Source organism: Malaya genurostris, chromosome 3 (assembly GCF_030247185.1).
Source record: "Malaya genurostris strain Urasoe2022 chromosome 3, Malgen_1.1, whole genome shotgun sequence".
In the NCBI taxonomy this organism is placed as follows: Eukaryota; Metazoa; Arthropoda; class Insecta; order Diptera; family Culicidae; genus Malaya; species Malaya genurostris.
Genome location: NC_080572.1, coordinates 121,044,532 through 121,066,628, shown reverse-complemented (window position 1 = coordinate 121,066,628; position 22,097 = coordinate 121,044,532). Strand labels below are relative to the sequence as shown.

The window sequence follows — 22,097 nt, the reverse complement described above, 5'->3', positions numbered from 1 at the left end:
TAAAATTTAAATCTAGAAATTATAACAAAATAAACTGGCAGCCCCAGCAGCGTTTTATCTGTGTTTCAAATATAGAAAAAATGGAACGGCAATGTATACCAGTTCTAAATTTGACACTAGAACTGGTCGAATAAATAAAACTAAAACGGATTGCTGGGGATACGTTTGTTTCAGTTTCATTCACATTATAGACCACCCATATGAATCTTGCAGCTGCTGAATTTGCTCTTATGCATCTAGAACTAGAACACTCCTGAATATGCCCTAAATGTTTTAAATCGTGGAACACCTGTAATTCGGTTCCAATGACGGAGATATCGAGAAAAGTATCGGAATTTAAAGATTGGTTGTTGGAATGCTACACTGAGCCAAATTTTCTTCTTCGCATTATATGATATTCTAATGATTTTTCACTATTAGCATTTCCAATGATAACTACAAGGTGTATTCAACATCATGTCAAATATATAAGATAATCTTTTGAAACATAAAACTTTTCTTAACGTTATTTCCACAAGGTTGTCATATAACGAATGAAATTTCCAGCCTGAGTCGAATTTTTTGGCGTGCCTTGTAACTATTACTACACTCAAATAAAAATTCACGTTCGATTCACTTGAAAAATCACGTAGAATGGTTTCAAATGTCAAATTGAATATTTTACGTGACGAAAATGAATGTTATACGAACATCCCCTAAAATGAATATAGTCATCACATAAGGTTTACGTGAATTGATCAAACGTCAAACAATCTACGTGAATTTCCAGTGTGAAAAACTCGATTTTGAAAATGGCGAGCAGTGGCCCTCGAAGTGTAAGTAGTGTCAATATTTGCGAGAAAAGTTATTTAATTACAATTTTTTACTCCATCGACCGGACCATTCCAGTATAAAAGTTTCCATGTGTTCAACTGGACCGAGTGCCTGCGTGAGTCCGGAAGTTTACCCGCTCCTGCCGAATGCTTCAAACAGGCCGTCGGTATGAAGCTAAAGACACTGGAACCATGTAATGCGACTTCAACCTGTATCGGTAGTGTTGTGGGAGTTCTTGGATCTCGACTTCGGCTTCGGTTGGATGGCAGTGACAACATAAACGATTTCTGGAGGCTTGTCGATTTGAGATACCACAACGTTATTAGTTGCTTTTTAAGCCATTGGAATTATATGACAATTTTCTGAAATATATGTTTTTATTTCATGGCATTTTTCATTTCATAGATTTATATCAAAATCTTGGATCTTCCTTTCGACTTCAACCAATATGTAAAATAGTAATTTTCTGGTATCTAAATTTGATATGAACCGATAGATAAATGTAATATGAGCAGTACATTACATTTTACCTATGAAACACTTAACTTTTACTGGATTATGCATTAAACAGCTTTTAAAAGTCAGTCCATTAAAACCTACGTGAAAAGTAGGGTGGAAAATATTCACATAACTTTTCACGTAACTATAATATGATTATTATTTTGAGTGTAGATATCCACACAGCATACATTGGAAGAATTCATGAAGCGCATATTATATTCACTTCAAATTTATATAGATAGGTTTATCTATATCATAGGAGTATTTTTTTAAATTCATATATAACTTTTGATGTAGGTTAAAATATTATCGCAATAAAACTTGCATTTTTCTTCAGCTTAAGAAAGCAGTGTCCCGTTTTCTTCCTTTTCGCAAATTTTATATACGCTTCCAATAAAGGTTGTAAGTTTTCATATGACTTTTATTAAATATAATAAGCATGCAATCTATAGAAAAATGTAATGAATATTAAAATTATATTGGCTTAAATTTTATCGACTTTTCGCATAACTTGTATATGGTGTTCTTATCAATATCATAAAGATTATTAAGACATAAAATTTATTGAACATAAGTTAGATTTTATATAGAGTTCCATTAATGGTCATAAGTTGTCATATATGTTTTATGGAATATCATCTACATACGATTTATATTACACATCCAATGAATATAAATTATGTAACGTGTGAGGTTTCATCGGATTCCAAATAAATTTTTTGGGATATTCTTATAATTTTCATTATGGTAAAGTCTATTTACATTTATCGTACACTTTAAATAACGATTATAGGTTTCCATATAACTTCTATAAATTATATTGTGCATATGATTCATATGACAATTCTAATGAATAAAAATAAGATTTTCATTTCAGTGTAGTGCATAAGCTGAGTATATACGATAGAAATAAAACGAAAATTTGAACTCAAACATTGATATTATCCGCAAAACAATTTATTGTTTCAATTGTGGTAACTGATGGTAAATCTTTAACGATCACTTTTTATTCCGATTTTTCTATGGAGTGTCTGGTCATGTCGTCGGTAGAACTGTATTTGCTCTAAGGGCAAGTTCAGGAGTGTTTTAGTTCTAGATGCATAATTTATGTCAGTTACAAAATTTAAATCTGAATTTAATAACAAGAAAAACTGGCAGCCCCAGCAGTGTTTTACTCGTGTTTCAAATATTCAAAAAATAGAACGGCATCGTAGACCAGTTTTAAATTTGACAGAAGAACTGGTCGAATAAATAAAACTAGAACGGCTTGCTGGGGATACGTTTGTTCCAGTTTCTGCTCTATTATAGATCTTCCATATATAACTTCTAACTGCTGAATTTGCTATTAGCTGTCCTTAGGGCATATTCAGAAGTGTTTTAGTTCTAGATGCATAATTTATGTCAGTTACAAAATTTAAATCTGGATTTTATAACAAGAAAAACTGGCAGCCCCAGAAGTGTTTTACTCGTGTTTCAAATATACGAAAAATAGAACGGCATCGTAGACCAGTTTTAAATTTGACAGAAGAACTTGTCGAATAAATAAAACTAGAACGGCTTGCTGGGGATACGTTTGTTTCAGTTTCAGTTATATTATAGACCACCCATATGAATCTCGCAGCTGCTGAATTTGCTCTTACACGAGACAATATTATTGTCGATACAAGGAGTATTGACAATACTTTTGATCGTGTAGTGGAAACTTCATTGGATTGACAAAAATATTGTCAAAAAATCAAAACTGCTCATCAATCCTACAAAACTTTCTCTCCTGAGAGGAAACAGTTAAATATATACAATGACCTTTTCTCTCAATGTTACAATATTCAGTTGCAATATTTAAAGATCCAAACGCTTGATTTTTTCGAAAAACGCGGACTCAAGTTACCAAGCCAATTGGATTGACAGTATTGACAATACTTTGGATTGACAATAATATTGTCACGTGTATGCACCTGCCTTGAACTGACTGAGTTGCTGGAAGCTACCCAAAAACGTCACATCAACGTCAGAACACACCAACGAAGCATCCCAATCCAGAATAATCTCTTCATTGCTACAAGCTGAAAAACATGAAGATTCATCGAACGCAAAATGTGTCTAAAAGATGTATGCCACAAACCAATGATGTATTCAAATTTCAATTCAATACTGTGTAGGTCCCACCCTCCCTATGTCCCCTTACTAACTGGGGAGTATGCCGCCCCGTAATACGGCATCCCTTTCTCTCTCCCTAACAACAAGACAATCGGCCACGTTAAGCTAAAGCAAATTGTCACGTGTAAGGGCCGCAATTAGGTTGTGAACGATTTCGCGGTCGTAATTAAATTTAAAAACTGCGGCCCATTTCAAAGTTTGACGGATGGAAAGTTATTTGTATTTATTTTGCACTGGAAATAAATTTGACTAAGGAATTGATGCTCGAATTTTCTTTGCAAGATTTTTTCCAGTGTCGGAAAATAACCATCGATCTGTCAAAAATAACTATGCTTTCGAGCAGGGTTATTTCTGACAACATCAAAATAACCACTCGAGTATCAGATTTCAACCAAAAGTTTAAATTAACCACGAAATGGTTCACAGCCTAAGACAATTGAAGACAAACACGAGAAAAGGTCCTAAGTGCAAATGACAGTTTCTCTTTGTTTACTTTCTCTTTCGAGTATTGCGGTCCAATCAGCCATCTTTCCATCTAACACTTCACATAGGATAATAGCAAAAACCATCAACTTTCGATATGCACTGTAAAATTTGTTGGAAATTATTGGAGTTTGTTTAATAATTGAAAGAGAAAGTAAACCAAGAGAAACTGTCATTTTCACGTGAGACCTTTTCTAATGTTCATCGAGAATTGAAGAATCCAATCAGAGTGACGACCACGAGATAGCGTTATGGTGATTGTTTTGACATATCCCATGTGTTTAGAAAAAAAATGGACTTCTCTTCAGCTTTCATGTTAAAAAAAAAATTTTAAAAAAAATTTAAAATTGTCCTATACACTTGAAAATCTCGAACGAAATTTGAAATCTTCAGCTCACATAGAGATTTGATTTTGAGACATCAATCTCAAAATCCAAAAATGAAAACAAAGAATTTTCCAGATATGAAAACAGTACCCAACCTAACTTCTTCGAATTCGATATTTCATCTTACGATTTCTCCATAAATATCAATCAAACATACCACGGAAATTTACTGAATCATTAATGATCGATTTTGTTTACCAAATTTTCAGACGTTTCTGTATGTTAACAGATCGGCTGAAAAGTTCGTATCGTTTCTATGAGAGTGCGCCACTAGAATTAAATCCATACCATTTTCAGTTAGTACCAACCTTCAAAAGATACGTGTATAAATTTGATAGCTGTCTGATTATTAGTTCGTGAGATATTGCATTTTGAGTGAAGCTACTTTTGTTATTGTGAAAAAAATGGAAAAAAAGGAATTTCGTGTGTTGATGAAACACTACTTTTTGATGGAAAAAAGTGCTGCTGATACCAAAAAATGGCTTGATGAGTGTTATCCAGACTCTGCACCGGGCGAAGCAACAATTCGTAAGTGGTTTGCAAAATTTCGTACTGGTCATATGAGCACCGAAGACGATGAACGCAGTGGACGTCCAAAAGAGGCTGTTACCGATGAAAACGTGAAAAAAATCCACAAAATGATTTTCAATGACCGTAAAGTGAAGTTGATCGAGATAGCTGACACCCTAAAGATATCAAAGGAACGTGTTGGACATATTATTCACGAATATTTGGATATGAGAAAGCTTTGTGCCAAATCGGTGCCGCGTGAGCTCACAATCGATCAAAAACAACAACGAACGAATTGGGCTTCGAATTGCTCCCTCATCCACCGTATTCTCCTGATTTGGCCCCCAGTGACTTTTTCCTGATCTCAGACCTCAAGAGAATGCTCGCTGGTAAAAAAATTAGAAGCAATGAAGAGGTAATCGCTAAAACTGAGGCCTATTTTGAGGCAAAGGACAAATCGTACTACAAAAATGGTATCGAAAAGTTGGAAGATCGCTATAATCGCTGTATCGCTTCTGATGCCAATTATGTTGAATAATAAAAACGAATTTTGGCAAAAAAATGTGTGTTTCTATTAAACGATACGAACTTTTCAGCCGAACTGTTAGTATTCGATTCATAAGAAAAAAAGAAAAACCCGGCATTTTTTTCGAATCTTCAAGTGAAATCTGAAAATTATCACCATTGCTTAGTTCAAAGCTCGCCACTCGAGCAGCGCAGCGATCGCAAAAGAGTTGGTTGAATTCAGTTACTGGACCGAAATCTATTGATCCGCAAAAACCATTGCAAAATACCTTAGATAACTTGTCCGTTTCAGCTGTTCATCTGGGAGAAAACAGAGCTGGTTGTCTTTTCAAGAAAGCATGATCCCGAGCAACTTCAGCTTCAAATGATGGGTAGAATTATCGCGCAGGTTTTGGCTTTCAAATACCTCGGGGTGTGGTTTGATTCAAATGCACGTGGAGAGGACACATTAGGTATCTGATAACAAAATGCCAACAAAGAGTAAATTTTCTTTGCTCATCCGGAAGATCTAATAAAATTGTATCAGACAACGATACTTTCAGTGATGGAATATGGATGCGTTTGTTTTCGTTCGGCTGCAAACTCCCATATTATCAAACTAGAGCGAATTCAGTATCGTTGTTTGCGAGTTGCCTTAGGCTGCATGCATTCGACACATACAATGAGTCTTGAAGTTCTGGCAGGAGTTCTTCCATTGAAAGATCGCTTTCGAGAGCTCTCGTCCCGACTGCTAATAAAATGTGAGGTACTAAATCCCCTGGTTGTTAATAACTTCGAAAAGCTAGTTGAGTTTCAATCTCAAACAAGAATCATGACAGTATATTTTAACCATATGTCACAGGAAATCAACCCTTCATGATATATTCCTATCCGTGTCATCCTCCTAAATGTTCCTGACTCAACGTTATTTTTCGACACATCCATGCAACGCGAAGTGCGTGGAATCCCGGAACACCTACGCTCGATGGAAATCTTAAAAATATTTACAAGTAAGTTCAGACATATTGACTTTGAGAAAATGTTTTACACGGACGTGATTCGATTCGTGATCCAATTGAAGGCCTTTCACTGGGTTTGGTATATTCAACAATAATGTTTCGGCTTCATTTAGGCTTCAAGAACCTGGATCTGTTTATATAGCAGAGTTAGCAGCAGTTTATTATAGCTTGAGTGTAATTGTCATATGATCTTCAAACCATTATTTTCTCTTCACAGATAGTCTGAGTGCAATACCCAAGGTACGCAATCCAATGTCCCAGTTCACGACAATCTTGCTTATTGTGACCTTCCTTACATGAAACTTCTTTATCATTTCCATTGGAGTTCCAATTTAAATTTTATTTTATGTTAGAATCCTTTCTCTTCCATGAGTTCAACCAATAGCCAGTTATATTGAATAAAATTGATCAACTGATGCAAACAAACCTGAAATAGTTATAAGATCATGTACAAAATAAATGTATTTTATTTAATGTAGCAAATGGCTTTATAAAAACAGTGTTTAGATTAACTAATGGATACCAACATACTAATGCAGCCCTTTTTAAAAATAAGCAGCTGAAGTTAGTAATTATCCCTTTTCAAAATTATAAGGTCACCTTGTATGTTTGTCAGTTTGTGTTGAATATAGTGATTATAAATATCATTTTTATTCATTTAACAGCGCTATGTGACTATGGATAAGCGAAAGAGACTATATCAACAAGAACAAGGACAAATTTTGGCCTTCAAGAAAGTAGGATGCGGGATCAGGAAAATTGCAAGAGAAATTGGTTTTTTGAAAAATCCAGCAAAGTATGGTCATATATAAAAATGCAGGACGCAAAAAGAAACTGTCAGAGAGCGATACTCGTCGAATTGTCAATAAATCGACGTCAACATTTCAAATAGGCATAAAAACAATTGATAGATTCTCTTTGTTTACTTGCTCTTTCGATTATATCTGCGTTATTACACAAATGTTCGTTATTTATTTGGTACTGTTAGAAATATGGGAATATTGTCTTTCATTCTATACGAATATTTTGTAAGTACACGTGAAAATTAAGGAGATATTAACAAAAAAGAAAGTAAACAAAGAGATAATTGATATTTTGGACTGGCCAGCTTGCTCACCGAATTTAAATCCAATTGAGAATCTATGGTATTATGGTGCGACAAATTTATGCCGATAATCGTCAATTTTTATCATTACAAGAGCTAAAAAGTGCTATTCTTCAGTCTTGGGAAGCTATTGAACCGGAAACACTGCAGAAATTGGTGCAAGTATACCAAATCGTGTTTTTCAGACAATAAACCGTTCTGGTGGAGCAACGGATCATTAGATGCTTTTTGTTACTTATTTTAATCATCAGAATCTTAATAAACTGCAAGTGGCCTTATAATTTTGACAAGCCATTTTTCCTTAAAAACGTTCTATCACAAAAGTTTTTCAGCAAAATCAATCAACTCTTCGACTCACATTTGTGTTTTGCAATTTAATTTCATGTTCCATCGAAAAAAAAATTCTTAAACTATTCCTTTTTTTGTATCTTGAAATTTATGGGTGGCCTTATAATTTTGAAAAGGTCTGTATGATATTCGAAATGTTTTAGATTTAAAGTACTATGCTAGGACAGGACCAGACAACTGGCTTCTTTTTCCAGAAAAATATTTCTCTTCTTATTCCGGTTGCTCCCTGCTGTAAATAATAAATGCCTCGGGATCACTGTTGCCAGTAGAGATAATTATTCATTCTGAAAACTTTCTCCCCATATAACCTAGGACAGGACCAGACAACTGGCTTCTTTTTCCAGAAAAATATTTCTCTTCTTATTCCGGTTGCTCCCTGCTGTAAATAATAAATGCCTCGGGATCACTGTTGCCAGTAGAGATAATTATTCATTCTGAAAACTTTCTCCCCTTATAACATGCAATTATTTATCATTTGAAAACACTTAGACAAATGTTATATCGGTCAAAACTATAGCTCTGGATTCATTTTGATCAGATGTTTGTTTTGAAGAAAACGTTTAATTGAAACAGCTTAATAAAATTTTTCTAAAACACTCAATTTTGGGTAATTAATTTTTGCAGCTTTATTAACTAAAGTATTCAACATATTCTATTTGAGAAAAATAATAACATACAGAAGTATCTAAAGATTCGGTGCTATTCTCAACCAACATAATCAATATTCTCGTCCATATCATACTTCGTGATTTCAGGCTTTCTCTTTGTATCATCCAGTGATTGTTAAATGTACTCGTATACTTTCCACATTGACAGGACTTAAAAACAAATTGAACTTAAGTACTATTGAAAATAATAATTTTGAAAAGATGACCCGAAAAATAAAATATCCAATATCAAGCTACATTGTTACCGACGATACTGACAACACTTTTTCTACCACCCTGCAGTAATATTGATTTCAACAACTTGTACTTGCTTATGTCAATTTCAACCAATCACGAGCTGGTCCGAAATTGGTCCTAAAAGTGGATTAACCATTGTCAGGTCCTGTCCTAGCTTATAACATGCAATTATTTATCATTTGAAAACACTTAGACAAATGTTACAGGGTTCGGCACTCGAAGTGTAACCAACTTCAGACCGCTCGCGCAGCTGACGCACGGGCATCAGCTCTCTAGAAATTTGCTAAATGACAGTTCGGAGTTGTATTGTTTACTAGCGCAAGAAAGCATTTTGCCAAAAGTGAACGCGAAAAAAAAAATCTTGACTTGAGAGAGCGAAGGAGTTGCTTCGTTTGGCCGAAAGCGGTCAATTTCCGAACATTGTATTCTCTGACGAGAAAATTTTTCCAATTGAGCAATTCGTAAACTCTCAAAACGATAGGGTTTACTTGACCGACCGTTCATACGAGAATTTGAGTCATCGATTGGCCACCAGGAGGCAGCACCCGCAACAGATAATGGTTTGGGCCGCTGTAACCGCAGATGGGCGCTCTCCAATCGTTTTCATCGAGCCTGGCGTCAAGGTAAATGCGACATATTATCGGGAAAGTATTCTGGAGGTTGCTTTGAAGCCGTGGGCAGACAAACATTTCGGTGGCAGACCATGGACGTTTCAGCAGGACTCGGCACCGTCTCACAAAGCTCGAGTGAACCAAGAATGGCTGAAAAACAACGTTCCGAACTTCATCACGTCCACACAATGGCTCTCGAATTCACCAGATGCGAATCCAATGGATTATTCTCTTTGAGTCATTTTGGAGAGCAAAGTCCGAACTAAAAGATACACCAGTCTCGAGGCGCTGAAAAAAGTTATTGTCCGCGAGTGGGCCTAAATACCTGCAAGTCACATTCGGCAACTTGCGATTCGTTTTTTGACCGTCTCAAGGCCATAGTCAAGGCAAAAGGTTGTCATATCGAGCAAAAGAGAATTGATTGTGAATTTTGTATTATTTTTACACATTTTGTACTTTGAATTAAGTAAAAGTAATTTTCCAAACTGAATTTATGGCCTTTTTAATTGGTTACACTTCGAGTGCCGGACCCTGTATATCGGTCAAAAATATAGCTCTGGATTCATTTTGATCAGATGTTTGTTTTGAAGAAAACGTTTAGTTGAAACAGCTTAATAAAATTTTCCTAAAACACTCAATTTTGGGTAATTAATTTTTGCAGCTTTATTAACTAAAGTATTCAACATATTCTATTTGAGAAAAATAATAACATACAGAAGTATCCAAAGATTCGGTGCTATTCCCAACCAACATAATCAATATTCTCGTCCATGTCACACTTCGTGATTTCAGGCTTTCTCTTTGTATGATCCAGTGATTGTTAAATGTACTCGTATACTTTCCGCATTGACAGGACTTAAAAACAAATTGAACTTAAATCAAGGGGAGAGTCGCTTAACACAAACTATATTGTGCCTCTAAAAAACACGTGATATACTGTGAATCAAAGTGTGCTACGCTGTGCTCCATGAAACAGCTACTTGTCAAAACTGAGCCCTTTATGTGCCGCAACTGTGCAACTGTGTGAAAACGAAAGTGCCAATATTGATAAATGCACCAACGCATTGTGTTAATGTGTGATTGGCACATTGTTCTAAGCGACCTCCCCTTGACTTAAATCCTATTGAAATTAATAATTTTGAAAAGATGACCCGAAAAATAAAATATCCAATATCAAGCTACATTGTTACCGACGATACTGACCACACTTTTTCAACCACCCTGCAGTAAAATTGATTTCAACAACTTGTACTTGCTTATGTCAATTTCAACCAATCACGAGCTGGTCCGAAATTGGTCCTAAAAGTGGATTAATAATTGTCAGGTCCTGTCCTAGGTACTATGTATTGTGGATGCCACGGCGAAGAAAAACTTATGTAAAGGGTGATTTTTTAAGAGCTTGAGAACTTTTTTAAATAATAAAACGCATAAAATTTGCAAAATCTCATCGGTTCTTTATTTTAAACGTTAGATTGGTACATGACATTTACTTTTTGAAGATAATTTCATTTAAATGTTGACCGCGGCTGCGTCTTAGGTGGTCCATTCGGAAAATCCGCTTTTTTATCGACAAATTTTGTTCAGCGATGAGGCTCATTTCTGGTTGAATGGCTACGTAAATAAGCAAAATTGCCGCATTTGGAGTGAAGAGCAACCAGAAGCCGTTCAAGAACTGCCCATGCATCCCGAAAAATGCACTGTTTGGTGTGGTTTGTACGCTGGTGGAATCATTGGACCGTATTTTTTCAAAGATGCTGTTGGACGCAACGTTACAGTGAATGGCGATCGCTATTGTTCGATGCTAACAAACTTTTTGTTGCCAAAAATGGAAGAACTGAACTTGGTTGACATGTGGTTTCAACAAGATGGCGCTACATGCCACACAGCTCGCGATTCTATGGCCATTTTGAGGGAAAACTTCGGAGAACAATTCATCTCAAGAAATGTACCGGTAAGTTGGCCACCAAGATCATGCGATTTGACGCCTTTAGACTATTTTTTGTGGGGCTACGTCAAGTCTAAAGTCTACAGAAATAAGCCAGTAACTATTCCAGCTTTGGAAGACAACATTTCCGAAGAAATTCGGGCTATTCCGGCCGAAATGCTCGAAAAAGTTGCCCAAAATTGGACTTTCCGAATGGACCACCTAAGACGCAGCCGCGGTCAACATTTAAATGAAATTATCTTCAAAAAGTAAATGTCATGTACCAATCTAACGTTTAAAATAAAGAACCGATGAGATTTTGCAAATTTTATGCGTTTTATTGTTTAAAAAAGTTCTCAAGCTCTTAAAAAATCACCCTTTATATTACCTAGGCCTCAGTTTCAGCATTTACCTCTTCATTGCTTCTAAATATTTCACCAGCGAGCATTCTCTTGAGGTCTGAGAACAGGAAAAAGTCACTGGGGGCCAAATCTGGAGAATACGGTGGATGAGGGAGCAATTCGAAGCCCAATTCGTTCGTTGTTGTTTTTGATCGATTGTGAGCTCACGCGGCACCGATTTTGCACAAAGCTTTCTCATATCCAAATATTCGTGAATAATATGTCCAACACGTTCCTTTGATATCTTTAGGGTGTCAGCTATCTCGATCAACTTCACTTTACGGTCATTGAAAATCATTTTGTGGATTTTTTTCACGTTTTCATCGGTAACAGCCTCTTTTGGACGTCCACTGCGTTCATCGTCTTCGGTGCTCATATCACAGACTAACAGACATGACAGTATGAGTAAATTCTTATAAAAATAATTTTTCGTGATGCACTAGTTCCACCTATATTGTACTGCGCGAACTATTTACTATCGGTACACCCCTTGTGTTATGTAAAAGTTTTTTTACTAGCTGGTTTCCCCTCGTTTGTCAACACCGATCAGCTGCTTGCAGGGATGCCTGATTTCATCAAAATATTTGAAAATTAATCGTCACAATAAATTATTGGATTACGTTGATAATATATTTAACTTTTTCGCGATGTTGGAAGGTAACCATTTATTTGACTAAACGTTGTGCATCTAGACTATTTTTTATTGTGTTGGTAGTTTTCACCCGAAATTAAGTGGCGGAAGCCAGAAGCAAGTAAATATTGTAACAAAACGGGTTCGATTTTGTATTCCGTTGGAGAATGAGAAGTAGGCACAATTATGTATATAGTTTTGGCAATATGTATTAAATCTGTATCCTGCATGAAATTCGCATGGACGTATACAAATCAATACATTACAGGTAATTCTGTATGAATGGCAACTCTGTTGGTAAATGAAAAAAATAAACACGGTCTAGATGACAGACAGGATGTTTTTGATAGGGTAACGTGGCGCCAACATGACATATGCGAGTACTGTCCCAAATAAAGGAATATTCGAAATGACCGTTAAAATGATTGAAGAATCTAATTTGAGTGTCCTGTCTGTTAGTCTGTGCTCATATGACCAGTACGAAATTTTGCAAACCACTTACGAATTGTTGCTTCGCCCGGTGCAGAGTCTGGATAACACTCATCAAGCCATTTTTTGGTATCGGCGGCACTTTTTTTTCATCAAAAAGTAGTGTTCCATCAACAAACAAAATTCCTTTTTTTTTCATTTTTTTCACAATAACAAAAGTAGCTTCACTCAAAATGCAATATCTCACAAACTAATAATCAGACAGCTGTCAAATTTATACACGTATCTTTTGAAGGTTGGTACTAACTGAAAATGGTATGGATTTAATTCTAGTGGGGCCCTCTCATAGAAACGATACGAACTTTTCAGCCGATCTGTTAGTAAATAACCAGTTCTTCTTGGAATTCCAACATAAACTGTTGAAATTCGCTGGAAATTAATAAAACGGCCTACCTTAGTCAGCATCATCCATTCCTCTAGCTGAAGTGTAGTGAAATGGCTTAAGTCGCCTAAATTTTACACTAACACATTCATAAAATGAGCGAATATTCAATGACATTTATAATGTCACTGTCAATCGGGTTAATCGAGCAGTCAATTCAGGCGAAAATTCTAGCACTAAGAAAAATCATGCAGTCGAGTAAGAATTCATTGCGCATTCAGTCATTTCGATAATGTGGGGAGCAGCCCAGCAATCGATAAAGGGGTGTTGCGTTCGAGCTTGCATCTAATTCGTAACGCAACGGTGATTTTTAAATAATTACTAATTGTATGATTTATGGCGTTTTTCATTGAAAAACACTGGTGGCGTGGATTGCTCTGGTTTTGCACTTTCGAGCAGAAATCGCAATGAAACACCGTCAGAATGTTTTTGCGGGTATGTCAACATTTGATAAAGTTTGTATTATATTCGATATCTTTTCTTTGTACTAAGGCTTGAATGTTTACGCACTGGGTGTTAGAATCTAAGGGCATATTCAGGAGTGTTCTAGTTCTAGATGCATAATTTATGTCAGTTTTAAAATTTAAATCTAGAAATTATAACAAAATAAACTGGCAGCCCCAGTAGCGTTTTATCTGTGTTTCAAATATAGAAAAAATAGAACGGCAGTGTATACCAGTTTTAAATTTGACAGTAGAACTGGTCGAATAAATAAAACTAAAACGGATTGCTGGGGATACGTTTGTTTCAGTTTCATTTACATTATAGACCACCCATATGAATCTTGCAGCTGCTGAATTTGCTCTAAGAGCAAATTCAGCAGCTAGAAGTTCTATGTGGAAGATCTAAAATAGAACAGAAACTCGAACAAACGTATCCCCAGCAAGCCGTTCTAGCACAGACTAACAGACATGACAGTATGAGTAAATTCTTATCAAAATAATTTTTCGTGATTCACTAGTTCCACCTATATTGTACTGCGCGAACTATTTACTATCGGTACACCCCTTGTGTTATGTGAAAGTTTTTTTACTAGTTGGTTTCCCCTCGTTTGTCAACACCGATCAGCTGCTTGCAGGGATGTCTGATTTCATCATAATATTTGAAAATGAATCATCACAATAAATTATTGGATTACGTTGATAATATACTTAACTTTTTCAGCGATCTTGGAAGGTAACCATTTATTTTTCTCAACGTTGCTCATCTAGATTATTTTTTATTGTGTTGGTAATTTTCATCCGAAATTAAGTGGCGGTAGACCAGAAGCAAGTAAATATTGTAACAAAACGGGTTCGATTTTGTACTGCGTTGGAGGATGAGAAGTAGCACAATTATGTATATAGTTTTGGCAATATGTATTAATTCTGTATCCTGCATGAAATTCACATGGACGTAGACAAATCAATACATTACAAGTAATTCTGTATGAATGGCAACTCTGTTGGTAAATGAAAAAAATAAACACAGTCTAGATGACAGAAAGGATATTTTTGATAGGGTAACGTGGCGCCATCATGACACAGGTGAGTACTGTCCCAAATAAAGGAATATTCGAAATGACCGTTAAAATGATTGACGAATCTAATTTGAGTGTCCTGTCTGTTAGTCTGTGGTTCTAGTTTCATTTATTCGACCAGTTCTTCTGTCAAATTTAAAACTGGTCTATGATGCTGTTCTATTTTTTGTATATTTGAAACACGAATAAAACACTGCTGGGGCTGCCAGTTTTTCTTGTTATAAAATAAAAATTTAAATTTTGTGACTGGTCTACTGTCAAATTTAAAACTGGTATACATTGCCGTTCTATTTTTTCTATATTTGAAACATAGATAAAACGCTGCTGGGGCTGCCAGTTTATTTTGTTATCATTTCTAGATTTAAATTTTAAAACTGACATAAATTATGGTTCTAGAACTAGAACACTCCTAAATATGCCCTCACAAATATAATTATACACGGAAAATAAAAACTACCTATTATTTGACTTCTTTTTACTTAATTTTGAGTACTTCCTTTCATTCGCTCCTTCAATTGTCAAAATACAAAGAGCAAAACCACCCAACAGCGAGAGTTTCGTTCAATAAGCTAAAATTAAGTAAACCGTATTAACTTGAAATTGAGTCAATATGACTCAACCGACGACACGACCTGCCACTCGTCCGACGACACGACCTGCCACTCGTCTATCGAAACTGTATCGCAAATTTAACTACCCCCCAGTAACTGGTAATGTCAAAACGAAAATGCCTGAAAAACAATTGAAACTGGCAACACAAGTTGATAGATTATTGATTTTAAATAACAGTTACCATAACCTTGGTTTCTGCATATTGGAGGCTTGGGAAATGTAAACAAAACAAACTGCCTCGAGTGGAATTATTATTTAGTTTAATCGGATAGAGGTCTTCGTTAAGGCTTGCTGGTGCTCGAACATATTAAAAATGACTTCCAGACAATTCAATATTCATGGATGTTTGTTAAATAGTTCAACGTAACCATACTTAGATCTATAATGACTATCTGTTATGTAAATGAGTTTTTAAATGGCGTTAAGTTTTGCAGTCATTCAATCCGTCATTGCGAAACTTTTTATCAGTCCTATAATCAGAATTTGGTATTGAAAGCATTTTTGTTATTTTCTAATGACTTTCTAAAGTAAAACCATTTCAATTCGTCCCTTGTTCCAAATCGTTCAACCCTCGTTGCTAATCAGCATACATGTTGTGAAACAATGCGCTGTCATATTTTGGAAACTCCTCTACTTCTACTCTCAGTGATTTGAGGTCTTCGCAAAGTGCGTGTATACTTTGATGAATATGAAAGGCACTTGAACAGCACGGGAATCAAATTTCTCAGTATATTAGATCTGATCGAAATTATAGGTTTTGAAGTGCACATAGAAAGCCTCCAGTGCAAACAGGTCTCCTTCAAATTATTTAATTATTTGTGTCTCAAGCAGAAAACAGACTGTAACGACGGTCTACCGTAAGGCTGCTGGAACTTGTTGAAGTAGTCGAATGTAAAGAGTGTCGGATACAATTTAACAATGAAGTCTCATTTTCATTTCGTGAAGACTGGTACTAACTTCCGGGTTGGTTGACAGTATGTTAAGCAAAAGTGATGTGTTTCGGAAACTCGACTGGATATTTCTAAAAAGAAGACCATCATCATGGATGAGTTAGATGACTACACTGAAGATAGAGCTAACACTACTTCTAGTACCAGATTTGGTTATTGTACTATTGTGGTCGGCGCAAATCTAAAAAGAACGTTGAAACAAAATTTGAATTTATATAAAAGTTTCACAACTTTCTCAAATGATTTGTTTATTTATTATAGCGCTCCTTGGTAACTAGTTCATAGCAACTGAAACAGTGTTGCTCAAGAAGTTTATTTTCATGATTATCGAGGGGTTGCAATATTTGTGGTAACTGGCGGTAAATCATTCACGAACACTTTTTGTTCAGATTTTTCTTCGGAGTGCCTGGTCGTGTCGTCGACTCGTCTATTAAAACTGTATCGCAAATTCAACTACCCCTCAGTAACTGGTAATGTCAAAACTAAGTCGTTTGAAAAAATACTGAAACTGGCAACTAGTGCCATTTGATTTGATTTGATTTTGAATAACAGAACCATAGTTACCAATGTTGATCTGTTGAAAAATAGATAAATGACTTTAGCAGAAATGTTCCAGGTAAGGTATTAATGAAATATGCATTGCCGACAGCTTTTTAAAATCATTATTTATTTTTCAGCTTACCCGCTCGGAAGTCGAACATCATGTTCATAGCAACTAAACAGTGTTGCTCGATAAGATTGTTTTTTTTTATTAATAACGAGAGATTTTAAGCCGAATATTGTGGTGTCTGATCGTGTCGTCTAATACGATGATGCCCACAATCAACCACCATATAGTCAATTAAATTCCTGAAATAACATCACCGATCATCAAATCGGATCGACTGTTGTGAAAAGATTCTATAATAAAAATGAAAATAAACATTTACGCGTGTTCTGCAAAGAACATAACTTTTCTTTTTCACTTTCTTTGTTTTATTATAGTATTTGAAATCTATTCGAAAAAAAGTACACTTCTGAGGCATCTGCTTTGGCAAAATTATGCAATGCATGTCATGTCTTGGGATCAATCCTCAATTTATAAATTTTAAGTTGATTTTTTCTCATATGTGTTTATTCAGCATCAGATATAACTTTTCGTCCGCATCAAAGTGAAGGATAAAGTTATTTTTTCTAGCTATTGCCCAAAGTTTACTCTTGATGAAACTGAAAATACGAACATGTCATGAGAAGCGAAGCTCTTAATAAATGCTTACTTGTACATCAAGAATGCGATCGATGTACTAGATAACAGATATATTTTGTTTGATCTGTTTATAATCCGCATTCATAAATTATCTACAGTGTTAATTGATAGTAATAATACGAACAATTCCGCACACTTTTTTCAAACTGTTTGTTTATTAATGTTGGGGTTACTTGTTACTAGTTCGTAACAACTTAAACAGTGTTGCACGAGAAGATTATTTTTTTCATTATCTAGGGGTCACTATATTTGTGGTAAATGGCAGTAAATTTTTAACGGACAATTTAGATACCGATTTTTCTTCGGAGTGTCTGGTCGTGTCGTCGACTCAACTATAGAGTAAATATAACTCATCTTTGAGTATTTTTTTGCACGTGTCTTACGAAAACTACCTAGAGCCACTTTACCTAAAATTAGGTTATTGAACGAAACCCCCAAATTGGGTGGAATGTACTTAAAATTAGGTTGATTTGCGGTTCCGTGTAGGCACTCTAAGACCACCCACACGCACAGAAATTGAGCTTGTTTAAAATAACAAAACAGTCAGTAGATTTTAAAATATGATTTCTGTTGATTTCAAGCTAGAATATGATTGTTTTGAACCAATTTCTCCCTTCTACATTAACAATTATATCTATTTGATTTGAAGACAAATTCTCATCCTGGCTATCGAAAAACTGGTTTGTTTCGGCAGATTTTATCGTTGAAATAAATCAGCCATTTATTACATGTCAACAAAAGTTGAGTTGAAGTTATTGGCAAAGTATTTGTTGATTCAATCGAGTTTTACATTTATATCAAGAAAAAAATTGGTTCATTTTATCTATGATTTCATTTGTGTGATGGCAACTAAGTTTATTGGTTGAATTAACCGTATCAGTTTTGTTTCTTAAAAGTCAGACAATTTTGCTCCCGTGGATGATCAAAAAAGTTTGCTCGTGTTCTAGAAGGAAAATTTAAGTGTTTCTTTCGTTTCCTCGGGGTCTTTTAACAGTTCAAGTGTATGTATGGATAATTCAAAATATTACCAAACTTGCATTACTTTACATAACACGTTTTTTACAGAAAATATTTGATGCAGGAATTCTATCTTAACCAGATTAATGGAGCACCGAATCATTAATTGTAACATGTGAAAAATTTTATCGTCCTACGACAAAAGGGCCCAACAGCTATTGAAAGCAATTAACAATTTGAAAATTGAAAATCGAAATAAAATTAGTTTAAAAAATTACCTTGAAAATTAGTTTGAAAGAAATCTCTATTTAGGAATAATGACAAACAAAAATGTATGATTTTAACAAACAAAAGCGTTTGTTGAAATACTAATTATTTTAGGTTTGAATCTTATCGTTCATTTCAACTGCCAAGTTTATAAATTCAAAGAACTAATTATTTTATCTTTATCTAAAGCTAGTTCATATTAAACTTATTTTGAAAGTTAAATTTACCATGAAATTGTTTGTCAAGAATTTGACAGGAATGCACAAGTAAAATATTTGTTATTTTTAACAAAATATTTCTTGAAACAAACTAATGCACTGAGCAAAATCAAATATTTTATTTTGTAGCTTCAAACAATAATTTTTGCAATTTCAAACCAGATTTTCTTTTGTCACTATTTCAACAAAATAAATCGTTGCGTGAAACCAAAATTTAGTTATTTTTACAATATTTTTCTCTGCGTGCATATGAATCTTGCAGCTGCTGAATTTGCTCTAAGAGTAAAAACAGTTACCACCCACATTATCAGATCCGAATGGATTCCGAATCGGCGAGAAATTTTCATTCGGAATTTCATGTGGAAATCATAATGAATTCCGAATCAATTCCAACTCCAGTGCAACAACCGATTCCGAATGAATTTCGCCTACATCCGGTTGATTCGGAAATCAGTCGGAATTGAGTGAGAAGATGCGGACTGAATTGTCAATTTGTCTTCTTTATCTTCTTTCCCGATTTTGCACGTTTTCGTGCTGACTTTCAGTTTATTTTTGAATGAAAACATTACATAACTGATTATACACATTGAAATCTTCATGTTTTTCGGATATACAGAACTAGTAAATAACCAGTTCTTCTTAGAATTCCAACATAAACTGTTGAAATTCGCTGGAAATTAACAAAACGGCCTACCTTAGTCAGCATCATCCATTCCTCTAGCTGGAGTGTAATGAAATGGCTTAAGTCGCCTAAATTTTACACTAACACATTCATAAAATGAACGAATATTCAATGACATTTATAATGTCACTGTCAATCAGGTTGATCGAGCAGCCAACTCAGGCGAAAATTCTAGCACTGAACCGATCGAGCACTGAAAAATCATACAGTCGAGTAAGAATTCATTACGCATTCCGTCATTTCGATAATGTGGGCAGTTTTTCGAAATTTTTGATGTTCTGACTTATGCCCCGTTTACACTTCTGCTGGCTGCCAGCATGCTGGTGTCAGTGTACTGCCCTCTTAGGAAAAAACGTTCAACTGTGGTCCAATGATCCAAAGTATTAGATCAACGAAGGACCACCGTTGAACGTTTTTTTCCTAAGAGGGCAGTACACTGACACCAGCATGCTGGCAGCCAGCAGAAGTGTAAACGGGGCATTATAAGCGGTCCTAACACGATCATTAAAAGTGTCATTACTAAAAAGTAATCTCATTTTTAATGAATGTGTAAGGGCAGTAATGATGGAATTCGTCATCACTGCCCTTACACGTTTATTAAAAATAACATTACTGTTTAAAAAATTTAATCTTATGCTCCCTGTTCTCTAGTCTAGGCAGTAGTAAAATTGAAATAAACCCCATGTTTGAATAGATATAGAGATGTGTATTTTAGCACAAGTTTACAATTGTGTTGCATAGCCGAATAAGCACTACACCTTTACAGTAAATCTAATAGTTTCTGGGGCTGGTTCGGATGGAGCACCAACAATACGCATTGGTGGTAGCCTGCGAATTTTGCGACCATGTCTACCATCTTTTCGCTGCCATAAACCTGAACGGGGACGATTACCCAATTCTCTATTCTTTTGTGCCGAGCCAATAGGCGTTTTATTATGATAAATATTGGATACACGCCCTACCGTTGCCATGCAAGTTTGCTTGAAAGCAAATTCTTGCTTAGAAGGAAGTTGTACCACTACCAGTTCACCAAATTTTCGTAGAATAGTGCCAAATGTCCCTGCTGAGTGTATTAAGTGGCATGGTTGACCAGGATACTTTTCTATACAGTGAATTTGAGTTCCGATCTGAAGAGCTCCCAATGGATATGCATCGCCTTCGTTAGCACGAACTGAAAACGAAGCAAAAATAGAATAGAAACACTATATTTTATTTGTTACCAACCTGGTATTCTAGGAATCACTCTTGAAGTTTTTATTAAATTACCAGGCTTCATATTCTCAGTAGCTAGAATGTATTTGAGATCATTCCCCACAGCTACAAGTGCCACTTTTGCGGTACGACATCCGTCATCAATCACATCAATTACCTTTTCAATCTGAGGTGGGCCTTCAGTTGGTCCATCTCGGACCCATTTAACCCAATGGAATTTATGTTTAATGCCGCCTCCAATGCCTTTGGCTATCATTCTGCCAGTATCGGGATCTCGACCAGCTAAATTGGTTACATTTAGTGGCTCCACTGTATATTGTTCTGGGTAGTGCACAACTCTACGGTAAGCCTTTCCCAATCCTGGTTTCGGTTTATTCATCACTCGCGCCAAGTTTTCAGTGGATATACCTGCTGTTATTATACATCTTGTATCATTGTTGAGAGTTTTAATAGTTGTAGCTCGAATTATTCGTGCTAAAAGTGCCATTTTTAATAAAGTGTGATCAGGACAGTAAACAATATTTATGTTTATGCAATGGATTTACTATACACTGAACATAATTATGTCAGTGGACTTTACACACTCGTACAACATTACTCATATCGGAAACTTAACCTTACAAAGGCAGAGTTAGTTACCTATCAAACCAAAATCAAAGATTGTTTCAACACTTAACGTGCTCATTTCAAATCGTTATATCGTAGATTCAAGGCAAAATGTACTTGTTTCAAAGTAGTGCTTGATTGTTTCAAACAAATGTTGATTAAATAAAAAATCATTGGGTGCAATAAATCAGAATTGTTGTTGTCATTATATCAACCTAGAATTGATTTATATTAATAGCGGCCCTTACATGAGTCGTTAAAAATGTCATTACTAAAAAATAATATCATTTTAATGAACGTGAATGGTGCAGTAATGACGAGTTTTCTACAAATTTGAAATACATCATTACTTAGTCATCATTAAAAATGACAAAAATATTGTCGCTGCAGCACTAATCTGCAATTCGCTGGACAGTCCAGCGCAGCGACGTTGCCGAGCGACGTCAGTTGAATTGCCATTTCCTATACATCAACTGATAGAATCATGTTACTTTATACATATTTTGTTGTCTTGTTTATGAACCACGTGCTTCAACATAAATGAATACATTGTCTTGCCTCCACTTTCGAAGCACATAACGATGGTATATTACTTTCTGTATGCGCTTAAAGTTGATAATATATGTTTGGGAATCAATGGGTTTGACACTGAACGTTAC

At 35.3% G+C, this 22,097-nt stretch overlaps 1 protein-coding gene across 1 annotated transcript; it reads right to left on the bottom strand.

Moving 5' to 3' along the window:
• Positions 1-20,305: 20,305 nt before the first annotated feature.
• LOC131435394 (large ribosomal subunit protein uL2m) lies at positions 20,306-21,391 on the bottom strand. The gene is made up of 2 exons (XM_058603231.1): positions 20,845-21,391; positions 20,306-20,791 (listed from the first exon to the last, which is right to left on the bottom strand). The coding sequence occupies exons 1-2, from the start codon at positions 21,317-21,319 to the stop codon at positions 20,373-20,375; spliced, it is 894 nt and encodes a 297-aa protein (XP_058459214.1). The 5' UTR covers positions 21,320-21,391; the 3' UTR covers positions 20,306-20,372.
• Between the last annotated feature and the right edge of the window lie 706 nt (positions 21,392-22,097).